Raw genomic sequence first — 20,202 nt, 5'->3', positions numbered from 1 at the left:
AATATATATTGCAAGCATTACCTAGCAATGTCTGCTGTTTACAGAGTTACCGCTTAGCAACGAGTCTGTATGCCACAAAATGTTCGTCCTTCATCATCATCATCATCGTCATGATCACCACCCCGCCTCCCCGCCGCCGCCGCCGCCGCCTCCTCCTCCATAATTCCAAATGTTATGCCTATTGAGACCACTGTGGATTTTAGAAAGCCAAATCGTTCCATCCTTTTGGTTGACATTTTACAGTTTTTTTCAAATCTTGGGCTGTCAACATGTTCTCTCCAGTCTCTTCTATATTTCTCTATAAATAAATTTTAGTTTTTAAATCTGTAATTACTTTCTTTTATAGTCCAAAAGGATGTATTCCGCAGTCCTACTCGTGAAACGCATTTCTGTTAATGTCAGGCACCTCTTCGTGTGCTGGTGTCATGTAGCTCTCTTTGTGAGGGAGTGGTGTCAAAACATTCAGGAACTGTAGGCATTCCCTGTAAAATAATTTAGTAGCATATTTAAATAAATGAACGTTTCGATCGAGAGCTCTGAAGGAAACATTTCTTTGTGTTGAGAAAAATTGTATTCGCATAAATAAATATATAAATGGTATCCCTCTAACAGGCTGTGGATGTTCATAGGTTTGTGAGACGTCGAGGCTCTCGCATTTTCTTTTGCCTCAGGATGGGGACCACTGGAGGGCTCTTGTGAAGGTCCTAATGAACCTTCGGGTTCCACTAAATGCTGGGAAGTTCTTGAGTAGCTGCAAAACTGACGGCTTCTCAAGAAGGGCTCAGCTCCATGAAATTATACAGGGTGTTTCACGACTTTATGGTATAACTGCAGGAGGTGAATTCCTAGGTCTTTTTCATCAAAAAAGTTCATATAAACATGTGTCCGATTTTTGACGGTTACGGAGTTGTGACCGTTTTAAACTCAGAGTAGAAGGTAACGATTACTGACAATAAACGGAACAAAATAATAAACCAGCATAATACATGATACATTTAAAGTATGACTGTAAAGTTAACTTCGTGAAATTACCTTTAATTTGAATTGATTGGTGCTTAAAGCCGATTTTCGAAAATGCAACCGCCCGCCGCAGCACAGGCTGCCGCGCGGGTAGCACGTAGCAGCTTCAGCTGGCTGTTTCTTATGTGGTCAGCGGCGTCCAGAATGCGACCGAGCAAAGCATCTCGCATTGCCACCTTCACATTATAAACCAGTTCTTTCTTTCATCCCCGCACACAATAATCTGGTGGGCTTAAGTCTGGAGACCTGGCTGGCAGTTCTTCGCGTACTCGTACGTGGACTGCGGTCTACCATGCGAACAATGGCTTCTTCATTGACGCCTTCATTAACATCACGCACGGCTGCAATACGAACGCCGGGAAGTCTACCGGTATCTCGCAATGCATGGTAAACTCCAGTAAACACTCTCCGGTTCGGTATCCTACGATTCGGAAACCATTGCTGATATTGAGCCACGGCAAGAACTGAGTTACTGTCACAAAACCCGTACACATAAATCATATCTGCATACTCCTCAAATGAAAATGGCATTGTGAACGTAAGAGACGCACCGAGATGAGAACTGTTCTGAACACCAGTAGCCGCCACACTAGCCGTGGCCTTACATACCAACCCACCACGCCTTAGGTACCTCTCAAGTGTCGAAATAACGAGAATGCTCTGTCTGTAGCTGGCTAAAAATAGTGACCTGCCAGATGACAGACGCGGTTCACACGAGGGCGTGTACGGGAATGAAAGAACGGTTATAACTCCGTAACCGTCCAAAATCGGGCACATGTTTATATGAACTTTTTTTATCACAAGGATCTAGGAAATCACCTCCTGCAGTTATGCCCTAAAGTCGTGAAACACCCTGTATAGTATATATCAGATTTCAGTGCTGATGCCCATGGAGCTTTTTTCTTCTTCTTCTTCTTCTTATTCCGAAATATTTTAACGTTCTTCTTGCGGTATTGATTCTATAGTATCGCTGGTACTTTGCTCAGTAAATTGTTTGCTCTAATGAGTACGAAATTTACTTTAGGAGAACAGTAATGTTCTGGAAGCTTCGCCAACTTCCTCTGCTACTGAAATTGATTAACCGTTTCATCAGGAAAAAAAAAAATTATAGAGGTTGCTAAGTTGTGTATTTGTGTGTGTGTGTGTGTGTGTGTGTGTGTAAATTCTGTTTTCTTGTTTTTGATCATTACGATCATCATCATCAGTTATTTTTTTATTTATTTATTTATTGACATGCGCAGACCATGATATATTGCAACATCGCATTTCTCTTACAAATACTTTCCGTTGTGACAACAAAAGGAAACCAAACATTCGAGGCATTCTGTAGATGGCAACATGATACCCATGTGCTGCAGGAACTTAAAGAAGTTTGGAAATCCTTGGGTTACTCTTTAAGTTTTGGACGCAGTACCACCCTGATTCCTTTGTCCTTTACTGTGATTATTTTAATATGTTCTACTCGTAATATGTCATTACACTTGATCGTCGACTTACGACCGACTTCCCTTCTGACTGACAGGTCGTATGTCGGCCATATATTTATTAACAGTATTTTTTAACCTTTGTAATCTTTTCATCATATTTACAATTTACAGTAAAACTTGGTTATAGCAACATCGGTTTCTGCGACACCTTGTCTATTGCGTCAAATATTCAATGGTACGAACTAATTCCTCATAAAGCAACTGTTTTTATACCTTGCTTAGTACGACATGCACAAATGCATCAACCTCGTATGTAACGTCATTTTCATTCCTGAATTTCTCTGATATGGACATTGAACGTAATTTAGAAAGTGTGTATTGGGCAAGTAACAGGAAACAGATGAAGATAACTGATTACTGTACTCGTATATAGGTACAGTAAGGCACAACAATTGATGTAATCTACTGTAATTTGGTGAGTAGGCCTACCTTTAATATACAGTATTAGTGCGGTGTGTATTGTCAGTGAAAAGCGCTGTAATATGTCTTTGATATTACCCATTTGGGCAATTCCACGTTAATGTTACGTTAGTCTGTGCTTAACTACGTATTTCACTAAAAAATGCAACATTTTAACTCGGTTTTTGGTAGATTTTTACGTGACTAACATAAAGCTACTGTGGAAGTGCCCATTTCGTTTACAACGACATTCGTTTATAACGACACTTTTTAGGTCCCTTTGATGACGTTATAACCAAGTTCTACTGTATTTGTAAAAACTTTACGTTTTAATCATTTTTTATTTTTTTGTGTGGTCGTAAGTGCGGCCGGTCGTAAAACCAAGTGTATTTGATAATCTAATAATTTGCTGGGGCACGTTTTAGCGCGGTTGGTTTAGGCACTGCTACAAGCCGCAAGATCGCGAGTTCGATTCCCGAGGAGATCATTGAATTTTTCAGTTGACCTAATTTTCCCACCCGCATCATGGCCCTGGTGTCGACTTAGCCTCTAGCAGAAAAGAGCACCAGGAATCTTCTTGGGGGATAAATGGTGGCCGGCGCGTATGGCTGACAACCCCATCGTCATCTGTTGGCCAATTGACTAGAAGTTGTTGGAGTCTTGACGTCTCATAACTTTATAGGCCTCCACGGTCTGTGACAGGAATAGCGTTACCGTTTTTTAATAGTTTGGCATGTTTTATTTTTATATCGTTTTCGGCTTAACTTACCAAATTATTGTTAATGTTATTGTTATGTAATAAAATTGTTATTATGAGGTTATGTTTTGTTAAACAAGAAATGTTCTGCGTGCTTATGGTTCACGGTGTACCAGTTGGCCTTGTATGCTTCGTGACTTCAAATATAATAATCTTTTTTATATATGTCTGTTGGTATTTATACTTCAACGAAATATAGTTTTATCAGTAGATTAGGTCGTATGTATGTCTCATGAATCATCGGAGACATTACAAAGCATTTCTTCAATTTGAAACATTCAAACCGAGTCCCAGTTGTTGCGTGTTTTTTTTTTCTTCAAATTTGAGCTCTTGAAGCCGTTGGTTTGAGAACTCCCACCGTATCCAGGCTTTGAGGTTTTCATAGTGACGGGTTACGAAGATTGTGTGTCGCCTGGTAGTTTACCGACGTTTCGGGTGACGCAGCGCCTCTAGTTCCGAAGAATAAGTTGATCACATGCAGTAGTTGAACAGAAAGTAGCTGGTGAAGACTGAGGTTGTAGCCTTACGTTCCTTCGAAACGTCTGTAAACCTCTTCCAGACTACTCAGCGTGTCATTATAAAATGCGGTAAGGTACGTTGTAGTGGTTCCTGCCCGTGTTGCTCGCTGTAAGCGTGGTTCAATGTCCCGTGTATTTTGGTGAATCATAGTGAACTTCTATGCGATGTTGCCCTGTGACGCATCGACTGTAGTGACGTCACGATTGGCCCCAAAAGTTGAGTTGCTTCTGTTGCAGGTTGAAAGCCACTCCCCCGGTAATGGTAATAGGGAAGACCACGTTCCAAATTACAGTGTAGCTTCTTATTCCGTGGCGGTATTTGATAGATAAGAATCTTCATTTCAGAGAAAGACAAATGAAAGTTGGCGTTGATGGTGTATCATATGTAAACGAAAAAACTAAACTTGTAGGATTTCACGTTGATAACGGAACTTAACGTGAAGAGTTCTGTCGTCCGGGATATGACGCCGTGTAGTCCGTTGAAAGTCAACCGACGTTTCGGAGGAACATGTCATCGTTGTCATCAGGGTCGAAGTATAAGCCAAACAAGAAACCAGCTTGAAGCAGGTAGCAAGAAGAGCTCACAGCGGTGGTTATGAAGAGATCCGTCGCCTGGAACACAGCGCCGTGTAGTCCGTTGAAAGTCAACCGACGTTTCGGAGGAATATATTGCCTTTTGTCTTCAGCGTCAAAAAATAAGGCAGGCGAGAAACCAGCGTGGTTCAGGTAGCAAGCAGAGCTACTTCCGAAACGTCGGTCGATTTAAAACAGATTACATGGCGTTATATCCCAGAAGACAAAACACTCTTAAATAAACTCACATGCTCACGCAATAAAAAAAGTGCAGTTTACATTTGACATGTTGTTATATGTATGTGTACACAACATATACAAGGCTTCTGTCAGTCCAAGATCATTACAGCAGATCCTGCCCTGTCATTAGTGTTTCCTGCTACAGCAACAGTCTAGTGACTTGAACGGTCCTATGCTTGACCACCGCCAAGTTTAAGCCTCTTATATTTCCTGTGTTGGGGTTCTGAACTGTCATTTTTTTATTGCTAGTGGGGTGGGACTAAGTCCCTTGTACTGCGGCCACTTCTGGCCTATTGTTCCAGCCCCAGATGATAGGTGAGGGTGATTGTGGAGCAATTGGTGGAATGAAGATTGGCAGGGGAAACCGAAGTACTCAAGAGAGAACCTGCCCCAGCGCCACTTTGTCCGTCTTCAGGCGAACCGAACATGAACAAAAACCATAGGAGTTTGTCTAGGGACAGCGCAGGAGATTTTGATTCGGTTTGAATCTCGGACTGCACGACGGCTGTCCTGCTTGACGATTTTCATAGTTTTCCTCAGCGTATCAAAAAGTGCCGGTGTAAAAGTTAACGATAAAGTTGTTGCTGTGCTTAACTAATTAAGCACTAGGCCATGAAGGCGCATGGGGGAGTAAGTGTATCGATCCATATTTTCTTGACCTCTGCACTAGCTGGAGTTGAGTGGTCAGCTTCACACCCCGGCCACTTTACCCCCCGGGGAAAGAACCCCAGGTTTCCATTGGATAGGAGGTTGGGTGGACCCCAGACGACATGGAGAAGTGACAGTTCTTTACCCTACCGAGAGCGGCCTCCGTAGTCTAGGGGTAACGTTCCCACCTCATGACTCAAGTTACGTGGGTTGAAACCCGGCGGAGGTCGTGGAATTTTTAAGGGCGGAAAAATTCAGGGAACAAGTCCTCCGGGAGGGACTTTAAGCCGTGGGTCCCGTGTCGTAGATTTACGGCACGTGAAAGATCCTCGTGTCTCTAGGAGACCTCTGAACAAAATTAGGCGAAAAGTTTGCCGCCCAAGTAGTTTCCAACGCCTCCGGTAGATGGGGAACTTATCGGGTACCAATGCCAGTAGAGGGCCGACCTCGCTGGCAGAAAAGGGGAGATAGCAGGCACCAGTATCGGTAGGGTATGACGACAGTAGAAATTAAAGGGGGACGTACAATAGACTATTAGTCGCGGTGCATGGGGAAACCCACCCCCTCTATACTGAATAACTGAATAATACCCTACCGAGACTCGAACTCTGACTCCTCGGTCGTCCAGCCCATAGCTAGTCGCTATACAGACTGAGCAATCCCGGCTCATAAAAATTCCTGGGTAGTACCTCGATTTGGTCACGACTGCTTCCTTCCATATCCTTTCCATGTTCATTTATTAGTCACCCTACTATCGAACTGTATATATTCCCGACACTGTTAGCATCGTTAAATCACCAACGAAGTAAAAATCGAAGCCTGCATTCTATTGTGCCCATGGGTACAAAACCGTGGTATGTCTTCCGAGGGGCTCAGCGCAGCAAGTTTTATTTCTTATCCTGAATGGGGAACTAGAAACAGTTGCCGACGTACAGCGATTTTAATAAACTCGGACGAACGCCCAAAATAATAACATAATTAGGCTTTTCAAACGAAAACCGTTTAGTTAAGAGCGCACATGAAAGTGTTGCTCAAGAAGCTATCGCGTGTGTTATCTGTGCGGTGGACAGCTGTGTCCTGGCGCTTGTGCGGCGGGTTGGCCGATAACAAACCGGTATTTCCTTCCACACTGGCCGCAAGTTACCTCTGACAAGTGTGTATAGCAGTTAGCATGAAGCCTCAGTCCTCTTTGTTCGTTGTTCATCGGAAGTTCCGAAAATATGGCTTCTCTGGACTCCGAGGAGTTAAGTAGTCTCCTGGGTTTTCTTCTGAGAAGAAAGTAAGTAGGCACTGAGTCACCACAGCCTGTTGACTCTTGCGGCGCGCCAGTGATTTATATCAAGGCATCGCAGTTCTGCTCATCATAGGGGACCCGAGGATCTTTTTTGTTTTCCTTCGAGGTTTTCCGGTGGGGAAAGTGCAGCCCATTAATCTGCTGCTGGACCTCGCCAGCACAGCCGGTCTTGGTTTCGGGCCCCGTCTGGTCCCATCACTATATTTTTTGTTCTTCGCAGACTTTTGCCTGTTATGAGAAGGGGCCTCCTCTTTGACGAGAGGAAGGCGTAGACTTTTGCTGGTCACTCCCCCTCTACTGACACTCATTCAGTCGAATGAGGGGAAAAGCGGGTAGGAAATTCATTTACAAACCTACGCTTCAGACGGGGAGTCGGTATAGCGATGGGCTGGACTGCCTGGGTTCAATTCCCGACAGGGGAAAGAGATTTTTCTGTACTCCACAGCGTCCAGACCAACTGTGGGGCCCAGCAAGCCTATCCGAAGGGTACCGGCGCCTCTTTCTTCGAGAGTAACGAGGCGGGGGCGTGAAGATGACCACTCACCACCATCTAACGCCGAGGTCAAGAATGGTGGAGCTGTATCTTCATGGCATAGTGTTTATCTAATTAAGTACAGGGACAACTTTAACCCTATTACGTTTAAGGCTATGTTTCCCCACAACCTCCAGAGATTTCAGTGTAGAAGAAAGTTATTAGAAATGTTTTTCATTTTTATAGTTAATATTTGATATGTGGGATCCAGGGTAGCTCAGTCGATATAGCAACATGGTACGGGCTGGACTATCTGAGTTCGATTCCTGCAAGAGCAAAAGATTTTTGTCTGCTCCACAGCGCCCGTACCGGTCCTGGGGCCCGCCCAGACTCTTATAGAATGAGTACTGGGGTCTCTTTTCTTGAGGGTTAAAGCGGTATTGGGTGAAACTGATGACCACCCATCTCCATCTACCTCCGAGGTCAAGAAAGATGGAGCTGTACCTCCACTCATTATATATTTTAATGACATAGTGCTTAACTACGAGGATTGGAACTTTAATAGTGGCAACAATGCTGTAGAGACGCCATGCAACGGAACCAAATAATGTCGCTTATACCACACGTTAATTACATACTCAGAGCAAATGGACTCTCCCTTCCCACATCACGCGCATGCACAGTGGCGAGAAGAACAGAGCCTCGTGTTAGCTTGCGGTCTAATGTAGTGTTGTCATGATGTTTTCGAAACAGGAACAACGGAGTTGGATAAAGATTGAATGTGCCAGAGGCCGTACCGCACGACAGTGTCATCAAGGTCTTCAAGAGGCCTGCGGGGAATTTGCATTGCCTTACAGAACAGTGGCAAGGTGGGTAAAAGCCTTCAGCGAGGGACGCCAAAATGTGGCAGACATGCGTCGGCCAGGTCATGCTAGTGTCAGTGAAGAAGAAGTGTATGCTCTTTCCGCGTTACTGGAGAGTGATCAACGCCATACGATTCGTGAGCTGGCCCGAGAGACAGGATTAGCGCATACGACTGTGCTTCACATTCTGAAGGAACGCCTGGGCATGAGAAAAATTGCATCACGATGGGTTCCGCATGATTTGACAGATATGCAGAAATGGCTGCTCGTAACCACTTGGAGCGCTATGAGCGCGTAGGAGAGGCTTAGCAAACAGCTGTCGGCAGTACGTTCCTCCGAAACGTCTGCATAGTCACCGCCGTGAAGTCCTTAAATACAGCAACATGCTCCTCGGTTTGAAAGAAACAATTTAACACTTCACGATAATTTTGTGCACGGGTTTTATCTTATTATGGTATATAACACCGTGTAGTCCGTTGAAAGTCAACCGGCGTTTGGGAGGAATATACCACCTCCATATTCAGGGCCGAAGAATAAGGCAAACAAGAAATCAGCATGAAGCATGCAGCCAGCAGGCGATTTGTTCCTATGAAACGTCGGTTAACTTTCAACACGGCGATATATCCCAGAAAATAGAACTCCTTCATGACCACCGCTGTGAGAACCCCAAATCTTACATTTCGACTAGTGTCCCATACAGCCCGGGAGCCGGGATGGCATAGTCGGTATAGCGACTAGCTTCGGGTTCGATGGTCGAGGGGTCGGAATTCCGAGTCCCAGTGAAGGCAAGATTTTTCTCTTCTTTACATAGTCAAGACCAGGAGGCGTGTTAGCGTAGTCAGCATAGCGACTGGCTACGGGCTGGGCGACCGAAGGGTCGGAGTTCCGAGTCCCTGTACGGTCCAGAATTTTCTTCACGTCGTCTAGACCGGTTCTGCTGCCCACTCAGCCTTGTAAGAAATGGATACTGGGGTGTTGTTCTCGCGGGGTTAAAGCGATCTAGTCCTGAAGCTGGTCACTCACCTTTTAATTAGTGTCGAGGTGAAGAATACGTGGATCCATACATCCACTCCCCCATACACCTTTGTGGTGTAGTGCCTAGTTAAGCAGAGGGCCAAGTTTTTACTCTTGCCACACAACCCATTTCACATGTTTCGGTTTGTGGGACATTTGCCAGAAATATAGGCAAATCCACGGACTGTGCCCATAGCACATTTCCTGGCCAGTATACAAGTGGCGGTTTGTTTCGCGTCTCTGTGTTGATGGAACGCGTAAGCTGCCAAGTCTAAGTATAGCCTACGTGGAATTGGGCCCATGCAACATCTAATCAACACTTGAGCGCAGTTGCGAGCGAATTTTCAGGTCAGACACAGTGCGAACAGTGGAACGAAGACTGCCTGACATATGTCATACTTTAGTCTGTTTTGAAGTGTGCAGCTCCAGCCGCCGGAGCCTTGAAGTCGTCTGTGGTCAGTATTTACCAAATCGAGAATCACGTTTGTGACACATAGTGCTGATCCACTCGCAAACCACATATCTGTTCGGCCCATTTCATTTTACTGGACTTTTGTGTAGTGTCTTGTCGCGCCGTGCGTTTTTTATTTATGTATGTGTGTATTGCTTAAGGACGGTGTCAGGAACACATACTAAATCCCCAGTATTAGACTTAACCTTAAGAGAAAGTTGTTGCATAAAAGTTTATGTGAATTCGATAGAAATGATATCCCATGTAATTACGTAACAGTCAGTTTTATAACCCTTCTTGTGAACTGGTACAGTACTAGACTCCTTCCACTGATCAGGCAGTTCTTCTTTATTCCAAATAGAATGAAAGAGTTTATGCATCTCAAACCGTAACTTTTCCATCTACTGCTTGAATCGGTTCTGCCGGAATTCGATCAGTTCCAGGCGATTTATATATACTCTTCAAAGTCCTCTGCGTTAATGTCTCGTGTGAAGCATACATTCGTGTTAAGTAGGTCCGCTGTGTTGTGAAGCGTTCCACTCACTTATATGAGTACGACTGGGTGGGCAGATCCCAGTGGCCGCGCGGCCTAAGGCACTTCTCGCTTAAGCGCTGACATCATCCGGTCTAATCCCGCTCAAGGCGTAGTAGATATCTATCAGAGTTTCTTCCGCGTTTGTGTTATTCTGTGTAGGTAGCGGCCTGCCAACAGGGCTGTTTCCTCGTCCAAGGAGTCCTACCGACTGTCTGCACTGTTCATGGGTTCAGAGTTAATTCTGAATAGGAACAGGTCAGAGAAACTTATTCGCCAGGTTGCACGAAAATGAAGTGTCACCCATGTTCGTAGAGCTGCCAAGTCACATTTGTCCCCGTGAGGGTTGTGTGTTGGGCGGAAGGGGGCTCCAGGAAATGTCGGTTGTTCCATCTCTAAAGGGGCCCGTACACGTACGAGTCTGGCTCGGCGAGCTCGATTCGGGAGCCGGGCTCGATTAATTTCACCACATACACATGAGCTGACTCCCAACTTTGCTCGTACATTTCAGTATCCAGAATCAGTTCATCGAAGCAAGTTGCATATACCTTTTGCTACTAGGCATGTCTTTTACGTACGTATGTTTCCATGTGTCTGTATAGAATTTGTGGTTAAGGTATAGCTGTGTAAGTAGACGCGCAGATAGAATTTGAGGTTACTGTATAGCTATGTAAGTAGACGCGCGGATAGAATTTGTGGTTACGGTATAGCTGTGTAAGTAGACGCGCGGATAGAATTTGTGGTTACGGTATAGCTGTGTATTTTTTTTTATTTCTGGTGGGGTGGGACTAAGTCCGTTGTAGCGGCCTCCGTAGTCTAGGAGTAACGTTCCCACCTCATGACTCAAGGTACGCGGGTTCAAACCCGGCGGAGGTCGTGGAATTTTTAAGGGCGGAAAAATTCGGGGAACAAGTCCTCCGGGAGGGACTTTAAGCCGTGTGTCCCGTGTCGTAGATTTACGGCACGTAAAAGAACCTCATGTCTCTAGGAGACCTCTGAGCTAAATTAGGCAAAAAGTTTCCCGCCCAAGTAGTTTCCAATGCCTCCCGTAGGTGGGGAAGTATTAGGTACTGCTGCTAGAGGAGGGCCGACCTCGCTGACAGAAAGGGACTAATTATCAGATACCACTGCCAGTAGAGGGTCGAAACCTCGCTGGCAGAAAGGGGCTGATAGCGAGCACCAGTACCGGTAGGGTATGGAGACAGTAGAAATTAAAAGGGGGACGTACAATAGACTATTAGTCGCGGTGCATGAGGAAACCCACCCCCTCAATACTGGATAACTGGAACTGGAAGTCCCTTGTACTGCGGCCACTTCTGGCCTATTGTACCAGCCCCAGATGATAGGTGAGGGTGATTGTGGAGCAATTGGTAGAATGAAGATTGGCAGGGGAAACCGAAGTACTCGGAGAAAACCTGCCCCAGCGCCACTTTGTCCACCACAAATTCCACTTGACCAGACCCGGGATCGAACCCGGGCCGCCACGGTCGGAAGCCACCGACTAACCGCTTGAGCTATGGCGCGGCCTATAGCTGTGTAAGTAGACGCGCGGATATGTTACAACTTACCATCCAGTTGATCTTACATCTCCATTGCGATTGCTGCCAGCTTCATTGGCCCTTATTACATACACATTCTCATAATACTCTAATGTGATGTATGCTCTTCTAGTATAACAAACTATAAAGCGGCCTCCGTAGTCTAGAGGTAACGTTCCCACCTCATGACTCGTAGTACGCGGGTTCAAATACCCGGCGGAGGTCGTCGAATTTTTAATTCAGGGAACAAGTCCTCCGGGAGGGACTTCAAGCCGTGGGTCCCGTGTCGTAGCTTTACGGCACATAAAAGAACCTCATACCTCCAAAGGAGGTCACTGAGCCAAATTAACGGACGTTTCCCGCCCAACAGCAGTCTCTAATACCTCTGGTAGATGGGGGAAGCATTATAGATACCTCTCAGCTAGTAGAGCCGGTCTCGCTGGCTGGGCGGGACTGATGGTAAGCACCAGTACCGGTAGGATATAGAGACTGGTAGAAATCAGAGGGAAGCACAATGGAGCAATACAGGTCTAAGTGCATGGGGAAACCCACCCTCTCCAATAACTAACTAACTAACTAACTAATAACAAACTATATCAGGTGTGTTGACATTCGTCATGGTCCTTTTTGTTTTGGAATGTGTCAGGGCCCCTACGGATGCAGGATATCGGGAGAGGTCACTACTATACATAGCCTAACTAACGAACTATCTAACTTCATAGAGCTGAGCCCTTTTTGATAAGCCGCCAGTTGTGCAGCTACTCAAGAAATTCCAAACATTTTATGGAACCCGAAGGTTCATTACCTTGTTCACAAGCGCCCTCCACTGGTCCCTATCCTGAGCCAGATCAATCCAGTCCATACCACCCCGTCCTCTCTCTAAGATCTGTTTTAATGCTATCCATCCATCTACGTCTTGATCTTCCTAGTGATCTCTCCTGGACTTCCCACCAATATCCTATGTGTATATATATATATATTTTTTTTTCCTCTTCGCCCCATCCCATCCTCCATGACTTATCATTCTAATTATACTTGGAGAAGAGTACAAGTTATGAAGCTCCTTATTATGCGTTTTCTCCAACCTCCTGTCACTTCTCTCTCTTCGGTCCAGATGTTCTCCTCAGCACCCTGTTCTCAAACACCTTCAGTCTATGTTCCTCTCCTTATGTCAGAGACCAAATATCACACAATACAGAGCCGCAGGCAAAATTACAGTTTTATATATTCTAATTTTTATGTCTCTAGGCAGCAGACGAGAAGACGAAAGGTTCTGGACTGAATGGTAGCAAGCATTACCTGAATTCAATCTCCTCTTAATTTCCTCCTGAATCAAATTTTATTTTGTTAGCATCGTTCCCAAATATCTGAACAGTGCCATATTTTCCAACCATCTGTTAGCTGTCTTTATGTCATGATTTTGCCCTGCATTCTGGTGGCGAGACAACAGGATACACATAGTTTTCTTTGTGTTTACTTCTAAACCAACCTCCTTACTAGCGTCAATTAAAGTTTCTGTGTTTTCTTTTATACCTTTCTCTATTAGAAAAGATGATGGCCACTTCACTGCACGAGATTTTTAAGAATCTTTACTTTGTTCAATTAACAGGCTAGAATCTGTGCGCGCCTTCCAGAATGGACTTCGCAACAAGAAGCCGTCACCAGATAACGGAGACGAACAGACTCAGAGCGCCGTCGATGTGTGTGTAGACGTTGCTGCAGACAACTCAACGAGTGAACCGCATACTTCTCCAGACGTAGACAGGGACAGACATCCGATCTGGGTAGTGCGCGACAGAGATGAGTGTGGTGATTGTGTAAGCATTACGTCTCTTCCTCCGTCACCGAAGGCGAATCAGAATTCACCTCGTAAGTCATTGTCTCCTGATTTGATCATGAGTAAGGAAGCTGCAAGTCGCCGAGCTGAGCAGGACGCGAGGGAAACCGGCCGTGTTGAGGATTCAGATGGTCTCCTTGAGTTGCGAAAGAGCAACAGCGTCGTGGCTAGGGTGTCAATGTTTGCACAGTTGGAAGAAGACATGAAGAAGGCTGCTAAAGAAGCGAAAGCTACGAAGTTACCCAAGGGGACGTCGAATAGGTATGCGGCGCGCCGTGAGCACGTGTCACAGTCCTTCACCAGGTTCGCCACCCAGCCCGTCACTGTGGATGAAGTCCAAGAGGCTGTGAGAAGTGCCATCAGTCGTGACGTCAGCACCACTGTGACAGGTACGTTAAGCAAGCTGTTAGTTGCTTACGAGTGTTTGCTGTGGCCCAGTTTGTTGACCTATTGGCGAGCTCCTCATTTCATATGGAGACTGTGGCACAAAGACCAGAGTCCTGTACACAGTTCCAACATCCGAACTTCAAAATAAATGATGGAAAAAGGATTCTTCACGAAAAGATCGAGCTATAAATTCTCTTGTACGTAGTATGGCGAGTGTACTGTATTCTCAGTTTTTTTTTCTTTTTTTTTCTGATTGGGTGACACTGAATTCTCTTTTGGCCCTGTTTGGTCATTCTGAAGCAGTCAGTGGAATGCGAAATGATAGGGGAAACCGAAGTACTCGGAGCAAACCTACCCCAGTGCCACTTTATGCACCACAAGTCCCACATGACGTGACCTTGACCCGAGCCTGGACAGTGAAAAACCGGCGACTAAGCCTGAGCTATTGCACGGCCTTCGCAGAAGATAAGTTGAGATTTTAAATTCTAGTTTTGGAGCCCTTGATGCGCATGAAAAGTACGGTCTACAAGTTTGTAACGCCGTGTAGTTCACATGAGACACCGACATTTCGGAGAAAGTTATAAGCTCCATCTTCAGTGTAGAAGAGTATGACGAGCGGTAAACCAACATAGGGTATCTCCCGAACTATACGGCGTGTAAGAACTTCATAACCACCCCTGTGAGAACTCCAAGTGCAACTCAATGTCCTATTTCAGAATTCTGAGCCGCCATTCCCGAGCCCAAAGAAAAACATCGGTACTGCTGATCACTGTCTCGTGCGCAACTGTCTTCTCCTGCTTTCGTCGTAGTTGCAACTGTCACGAAAAATGGTAGAGTTTAACTTCGGAATGCTTAGGATTCAGTAAAGGGAGCTTTACTTTTAAGAGCTTTTATAGTTCAGTGGAGATTAACCATTCGTAACCCCCCACCCCAGGATATTCGTGCAGCGAACTGTTAATGAATATGGACCCTCTTGAGAAACTAAACAGCCGCTTAGCTAGTTAAGAAATTCCTGGCCTCTCAAGAACCCACAGGTCCGTTACAGTGTTCATAGGAGCCCGCCACGGGCCTCAGTTCAGAGCCCGATCAATCCATTTCACATCTTCACACCTTTCTTTAAGAACGTTATTAGTATTAGGAGCGCAAATTGACGAAATTGCGTTGCCGTTTCCAATTTCCTTGCTGTGCCTTTGCCCTAATAGTTATGGTATCCTCCTTCACGAAACTGTTTCAGTATATCGTGGCTGCTGAGCCATATACACGAATTTCATTTTTCGAAAGCTCACTGTCTTTTCAGATTCTTGCATATGATTTTCCAATTATTTGCCATAATGCGACGTTTCTAGATGTTTTAGCAGTACAACACTAACCTGTAATATAGGGTTTTCCATTTTCCTTGATTCATTTTCGTCCCACTGATAATGTTCAGAAAACCACTCGCTATTTAACGATGCTGCCAGCATCTTACACTGTTTCTCATCGAACTGTAGGATAATGACTATGGAAGGAAGTGGTCGTGGCTTAATATGAGATGTTAGCGCCTAGAAGGACGGCGCAAAACCTTTTTTTTTATTGCTAGTGGGGTGGGACTAAGTCCCTTGTACTGAGACCACTTCTGGCCTGTTGTACCAGCCCCAGATGTTTTTTTTATTGCTAGTGGGGTGGGACTAAGTCCCTTGTACTGAGACCACTTCTGGCCTGTTGTACCAGCCCCAGATGATAGGTGAGGGTGATTGTGGAACAGTTGGCAAGGGAAACCGAAGTACTCGGAGAAAACCTGCCCCAGCGACACTTTGTCCACCACAAATCCTACTTGACCAGACCCGGGATCGAATCCGGGCCGCCGCGGTGGGAGTCAGCGACTAACCGCTTGAGCTGTGGCGCGGCCGTTTCTTCACTTTGCTATTTTACGAAGTTTTCATTATCGCAGTCTATATAGGATGCCCAGAAGGAAAGGTCAGTATTCTTGGAGGCCATAATATCGGCCATTCTAAGCAAAATTGTATATGTACATGTGTCCTATTCCGAACGGTTTCCGAGATAGAGCTATTTCACTGTACAGTACACTGTACACTGCACAGACGAGCAACAGGCCATGTCCTCACATGAGTTGCACCGAGATAGAGCTATTTCACTGTGCAGTACACTGTACACTGTACAGACGAGCAACAGGCCATGTCCTCACACGAGTTGCACCGAAATAGAGCTATTTCACTGTGCAGTACACTGTACACTGTACAGACGCGCAACACGCCATGTCCTCACACGAGCTGCACCGAGATAGAGCTATTTCACTGTACTGTACACTGTATAGACGAGCAACACGCCATGTCCTCACACGAGTTGCAAAGTGCACTGATGTTGACGGTAGAATTTTCGAAAATGTATTACACTAGGTAAACTGTAGCAACTTTGTCACTTGAACAATAAATACGGATATTAGAAACATTACGTAATATCTCTTTCTTATCAACAATTCTGAAACTGTACAGTGAAATAGCTCTGTCTCGGAAACCGTTCGGGATGGGACACTATGTTCAAGAATATTGTCCTTTCCTCCTGGGACATTCTGTATAGCGTCGAATGGTAGGACGATATATTACGTAGAAGGGTTTCAAAGGGAAGTGAACGTGGCCTAAAGGAGCCGGTAGCCCGTAATTTATGCTTGGAGTTACTGAGAAAAGACATGAAAGCACCAGTAAAGATAGCCGGCTCTTTGGCCGAGAGTTGGACCGAACATATCCCGGATACATGTTCGTAGGAAAATACTGCCTCCATCTTCAAGGATGGGTTGCAAGGAAGGCGGTCACTAAGATCCACAGAACTGGGTGAAAGGAATTTTATTTCTTCAAGCCAAGTTAGTTGTTTAGTGCAGTTCGTAGCAACTTGTAGTCAGTTTTCCGTATTTTGTAAAAAATTAAACTGGGCTTATGCGATCTCCGTTCTGTCTGTGTCCTTGTACACCCCACTATCCAGGCTATTACATACTTCGAGGAGTACTATATTCTGGGATATAACACCGTGTAGCACGTTGAAAGTAAACGTTTCGGAAGAACATCGCCTCCATCATCAGTATAGAATAAGCCAAGCAAGATTCCAAGCCACCTGCTTTCACGATGGAATTTTGCTCGGCTTATTCGAACCTGAAGATGGAGGCACTGTGTTCCTCCGAAACGTCGGTTGGCTTTCATACGTGTATTTTACTTGGCTCATTCGATCCTGAAGATTGAGGTGACATGTTTCTCCGAAACGTCTATGGACTCGCCACCTGCTTTTGCGCTGGTATCTTGCTCGGCTTATTCTACGATGGAGATGGAGGCGGTATGTTTCTCCGAAACGTCGGTTGCCTTTCAACGGATTACACGGTATTACGTATATCCGAAGGTGTTACTCTTCCTAACCACCGGTGTGAGAACCTTAAATCCTATATACGTTACGTACTTTTAGTTTGTGGATGCAGTATTTAATGGGTAATATTTATGGAATGCTGTTTTTATTTCCTATTTTATTTTCCCTCTTCTTTATTTCTGTTTTTGCATGATTTCTTCAACACGTCTGAACCTTCTCTGTACTGCACTCCACGGTGGTTGGCCCAACTTCAGAAAGAAAACAGAAGCCTGACGGCGATGACGAGGAAGAACCGTCCCAGTTGAGTTTGGCGGATCGAGTCAGGTTGTTCAACCAGAAGATCCGGGATGATGCGAAAGCGCCTGTTGTGAAGGAGCCGGCGCCAACTAGGAAGCGGTTGACGCAGACGGCGCGCTTCAAGACGCAGCCCGTCACCACGGAAGAAGTGGAGACTGCTGCCCGGAGGATCTCGCCTCTGGCCGCCAGCCTTGCAAAACCTCCTGATCCGGAAGTATTAGGTGCGGCCGAACTCTTCCGTCTCAGTGACGTACTCATTCTGTATGGCTAGGAAACCTGAAACTTAATAGAACAGAATTCCTAAAACTTCATGTTTTATTTAGCTGATTCTTAAATGTTTCTGACAGAGCCGCGATATCTTAGTCGGTATAGCGGCAGACTGCAGGATGGACGGCCGGAGTTCAATTCCCGGCAAGGAAAAGTATATTTTTATTTGCTCCATAATGTCCAGACTCGCTCTGAGTTTCAGCCAGCCTCTTATGCAATTGGTATTAAGGGCCTTTTCCCTGGGGGTAAAGCTTGCCACTCACTTCTATGTATTGCCGAGGTGAAGCGCAGGTACAGCTTTAACCGGATCTTAGGATGGTACACACATGCTGAAACGTACCCTAGACAGAAACTTCCGTGTGCTGGAAATACTGTGGTACTGGCAAGAATATAGTAAATATTGTCTGTAGTTAGTGCGAAATGTACGTAGAATCGCTGGGGGAGGGTGGGTGTGACGTGTTACTGTGCACTGCGCGGCGTGTCTTGTGTACTCTCTGGTGCTAAAGTCTATTCCTGCGGATTCCGTCATTTCGAGCACATAAATCACGGCAACTGAAATTAATTCTGCAAAAAGCTACATTAATCTGTGGATGGCACATGTTTGTAACAGGCCCACCAGCATTATTTCGGTACCTTATCTTCGATTCATATTCGGGAAGTGCTTGATTCGAATCTGAAACGGCGCACCGGACTATCCTGTCTTAGAAGATTTCTGTATTCTGGAATATAATGTCGTGTAGTCCGTTAAAAGTTAACTGACATTTTGGAGAAAGATGTCGCTTCCATCTGCAGGTGGCGAAGAATAAGTCAAGGAAGAAACCAGCCAGAAAACAAGTGGCATCTTGCCTGCTTTAACGCTCGGCTTATTCTTCGACTCTGAAGATGGAATCGACATGTTTCTCCGAACTGTCGGTTGACTTTCAAGGGACTACACGGCGCTATATTCATGATCACCGCTGTGAGAACCTCAAATCATATCTTGGCGTAGGTTGTTTGTTTTGCCAGAACATTCAGGCGAATGTTGATAGTTCATCAGCCCTACAATCGGACACTATGTTGTCCAGCTACTGAAAAGGTCGTAAAATGGACCCTCAGAGTCAACCCAGTTATATATTTATTTTTCTGTGGCTAAATTTTACTCAAGTCTTGTGGACGGGCTCAGCGGAACCGCATCTGACTTGTATTCGGGAGGTGCTCTGTTCGAATCAAGGCGAGGACATGGAGTTTCTGAGCGATGTTTTCTTGGATTTCCTTAGGCTCTTCGTGCAAATGCCGGAGCCATTGTTCAAAATTAGTTGAAGACGGTTTCCTCGACTCCCTTTCCATTTTATTATTCATTGCAGTCTGCGTACTTCTAATGCGGTCCCCTGTACCGATGGCGTTGTTAAATAAGTAACAAAAATTTGCCTGATTAATCGAGTGTGGCTTTGGAATAGGTACAAATAGAGTGAACGGATTGACGTAGCTTTAACACTCTTGACCCATATTCCGTATGTGCTGGCTTCGAACCACACCCTAGACCTCGGCTGTCCTAATTCTTCGTGGGTTTCCCCAGCCCCTACAGGAAAATGTAAGATATGTCAGTTAGGCTACAGGCATATCCTTAAAAAATCCTTTCCATTTCGTCTCTTATCCTACTAATGGATGCTAAGCGTAGCTACTGACCAACTACCCGAGTCCTCAAGAAGTCGCCAGTCTCTCAGATACTCCAAGAATATCCTAAAATTTTATGGAATCCGAAGGTTCGTAACAGGAGCCCTCTACTTGAACCTATCCCAAGCAAAAATAAATCCAGTCCATGTCACCCCATTATACTCGTATTTCTCTTAGGTCTAATTTACTATTATCCTCCCATGTACGTCTTGGTCTTCCTGGTGGTCTCTTTCCATCTTTCTTTCCCAACAAAATTAAATATGCATTCCGCTTCTCCATGTCTGCTGCATGCCCTACCCATCTCATCACCCTTGACTTGATCATTCTAATTATATTTGGTGAAGAGTACAAGTTATTTAGCTCCTGTAATGCAATTTTCTCGAACCTCCTGCTTCGGTGCAAATATTCTCTTCAACACCCTCAGGCTACGTTCTTCCCTTAATGTCAGAGAGACCAAGTTTCATGCTCATTCAAAGTACAGGCAGAATTATAGTTTTGTGCAGACCCCGAATGTATAGCTATCAAATCTTACATATAGCTATCTAGCTACTAACAGTGCCATAAAATAAAAGTAAAAGGTAAAGCTATACCTGTAACAGGCCGTGGA

General features: G+C 45.1%; 1 protein-coding gene across 5 annotated transcripts in view; it reads left to right on the top strand.

Annotated features, from left to right (window-relative positions):
- The window catches only part of LOC111866670, a 321,755-nt gene that overhangs the window by 193,776 nt on the left and 107,777 nt on the right, over positions 1-20,202 (top strand). For all 5 annotated transcript variants that reach the window (XM_033752372.1, XM_023855848.2, XM_033752371.1 and 2 more), the window contains exons 9-10: positions 13,416-14,032; positions 17,633-17,896. In XM_033752372.1, coding sequence (XP_033608263.1) covers positions 13,416-14,032; positions 17,633-17,896 — 881 coding nt within the window. The remainder of the gene's footprint in view (positions 1-13,415; positions 14,033-17,632; positions 17,897-20,202) is intronic.

The sequence above is a fragment of the Cryptotermes secundus genome, unplaced genomic scaffold, assembly GCF_002891405.2.
Source record: "Cryptotermes secundus unplaced genomic scaffold, Csec_1.0 scaffold54, whole genome shotgun sequence".
Lineage (NCBI taxonomy): Eukaryota > Metazoa > Arthropoda > Insecta > Blattodea > Kalotermitidae > Cryptotermes > Cryptotermes secundus.
The sequence above is the reverse complement of the archived record's forward strand: the minus strand, read 5'-3'. Positions and strand labels throughout refer to the sequence as shown.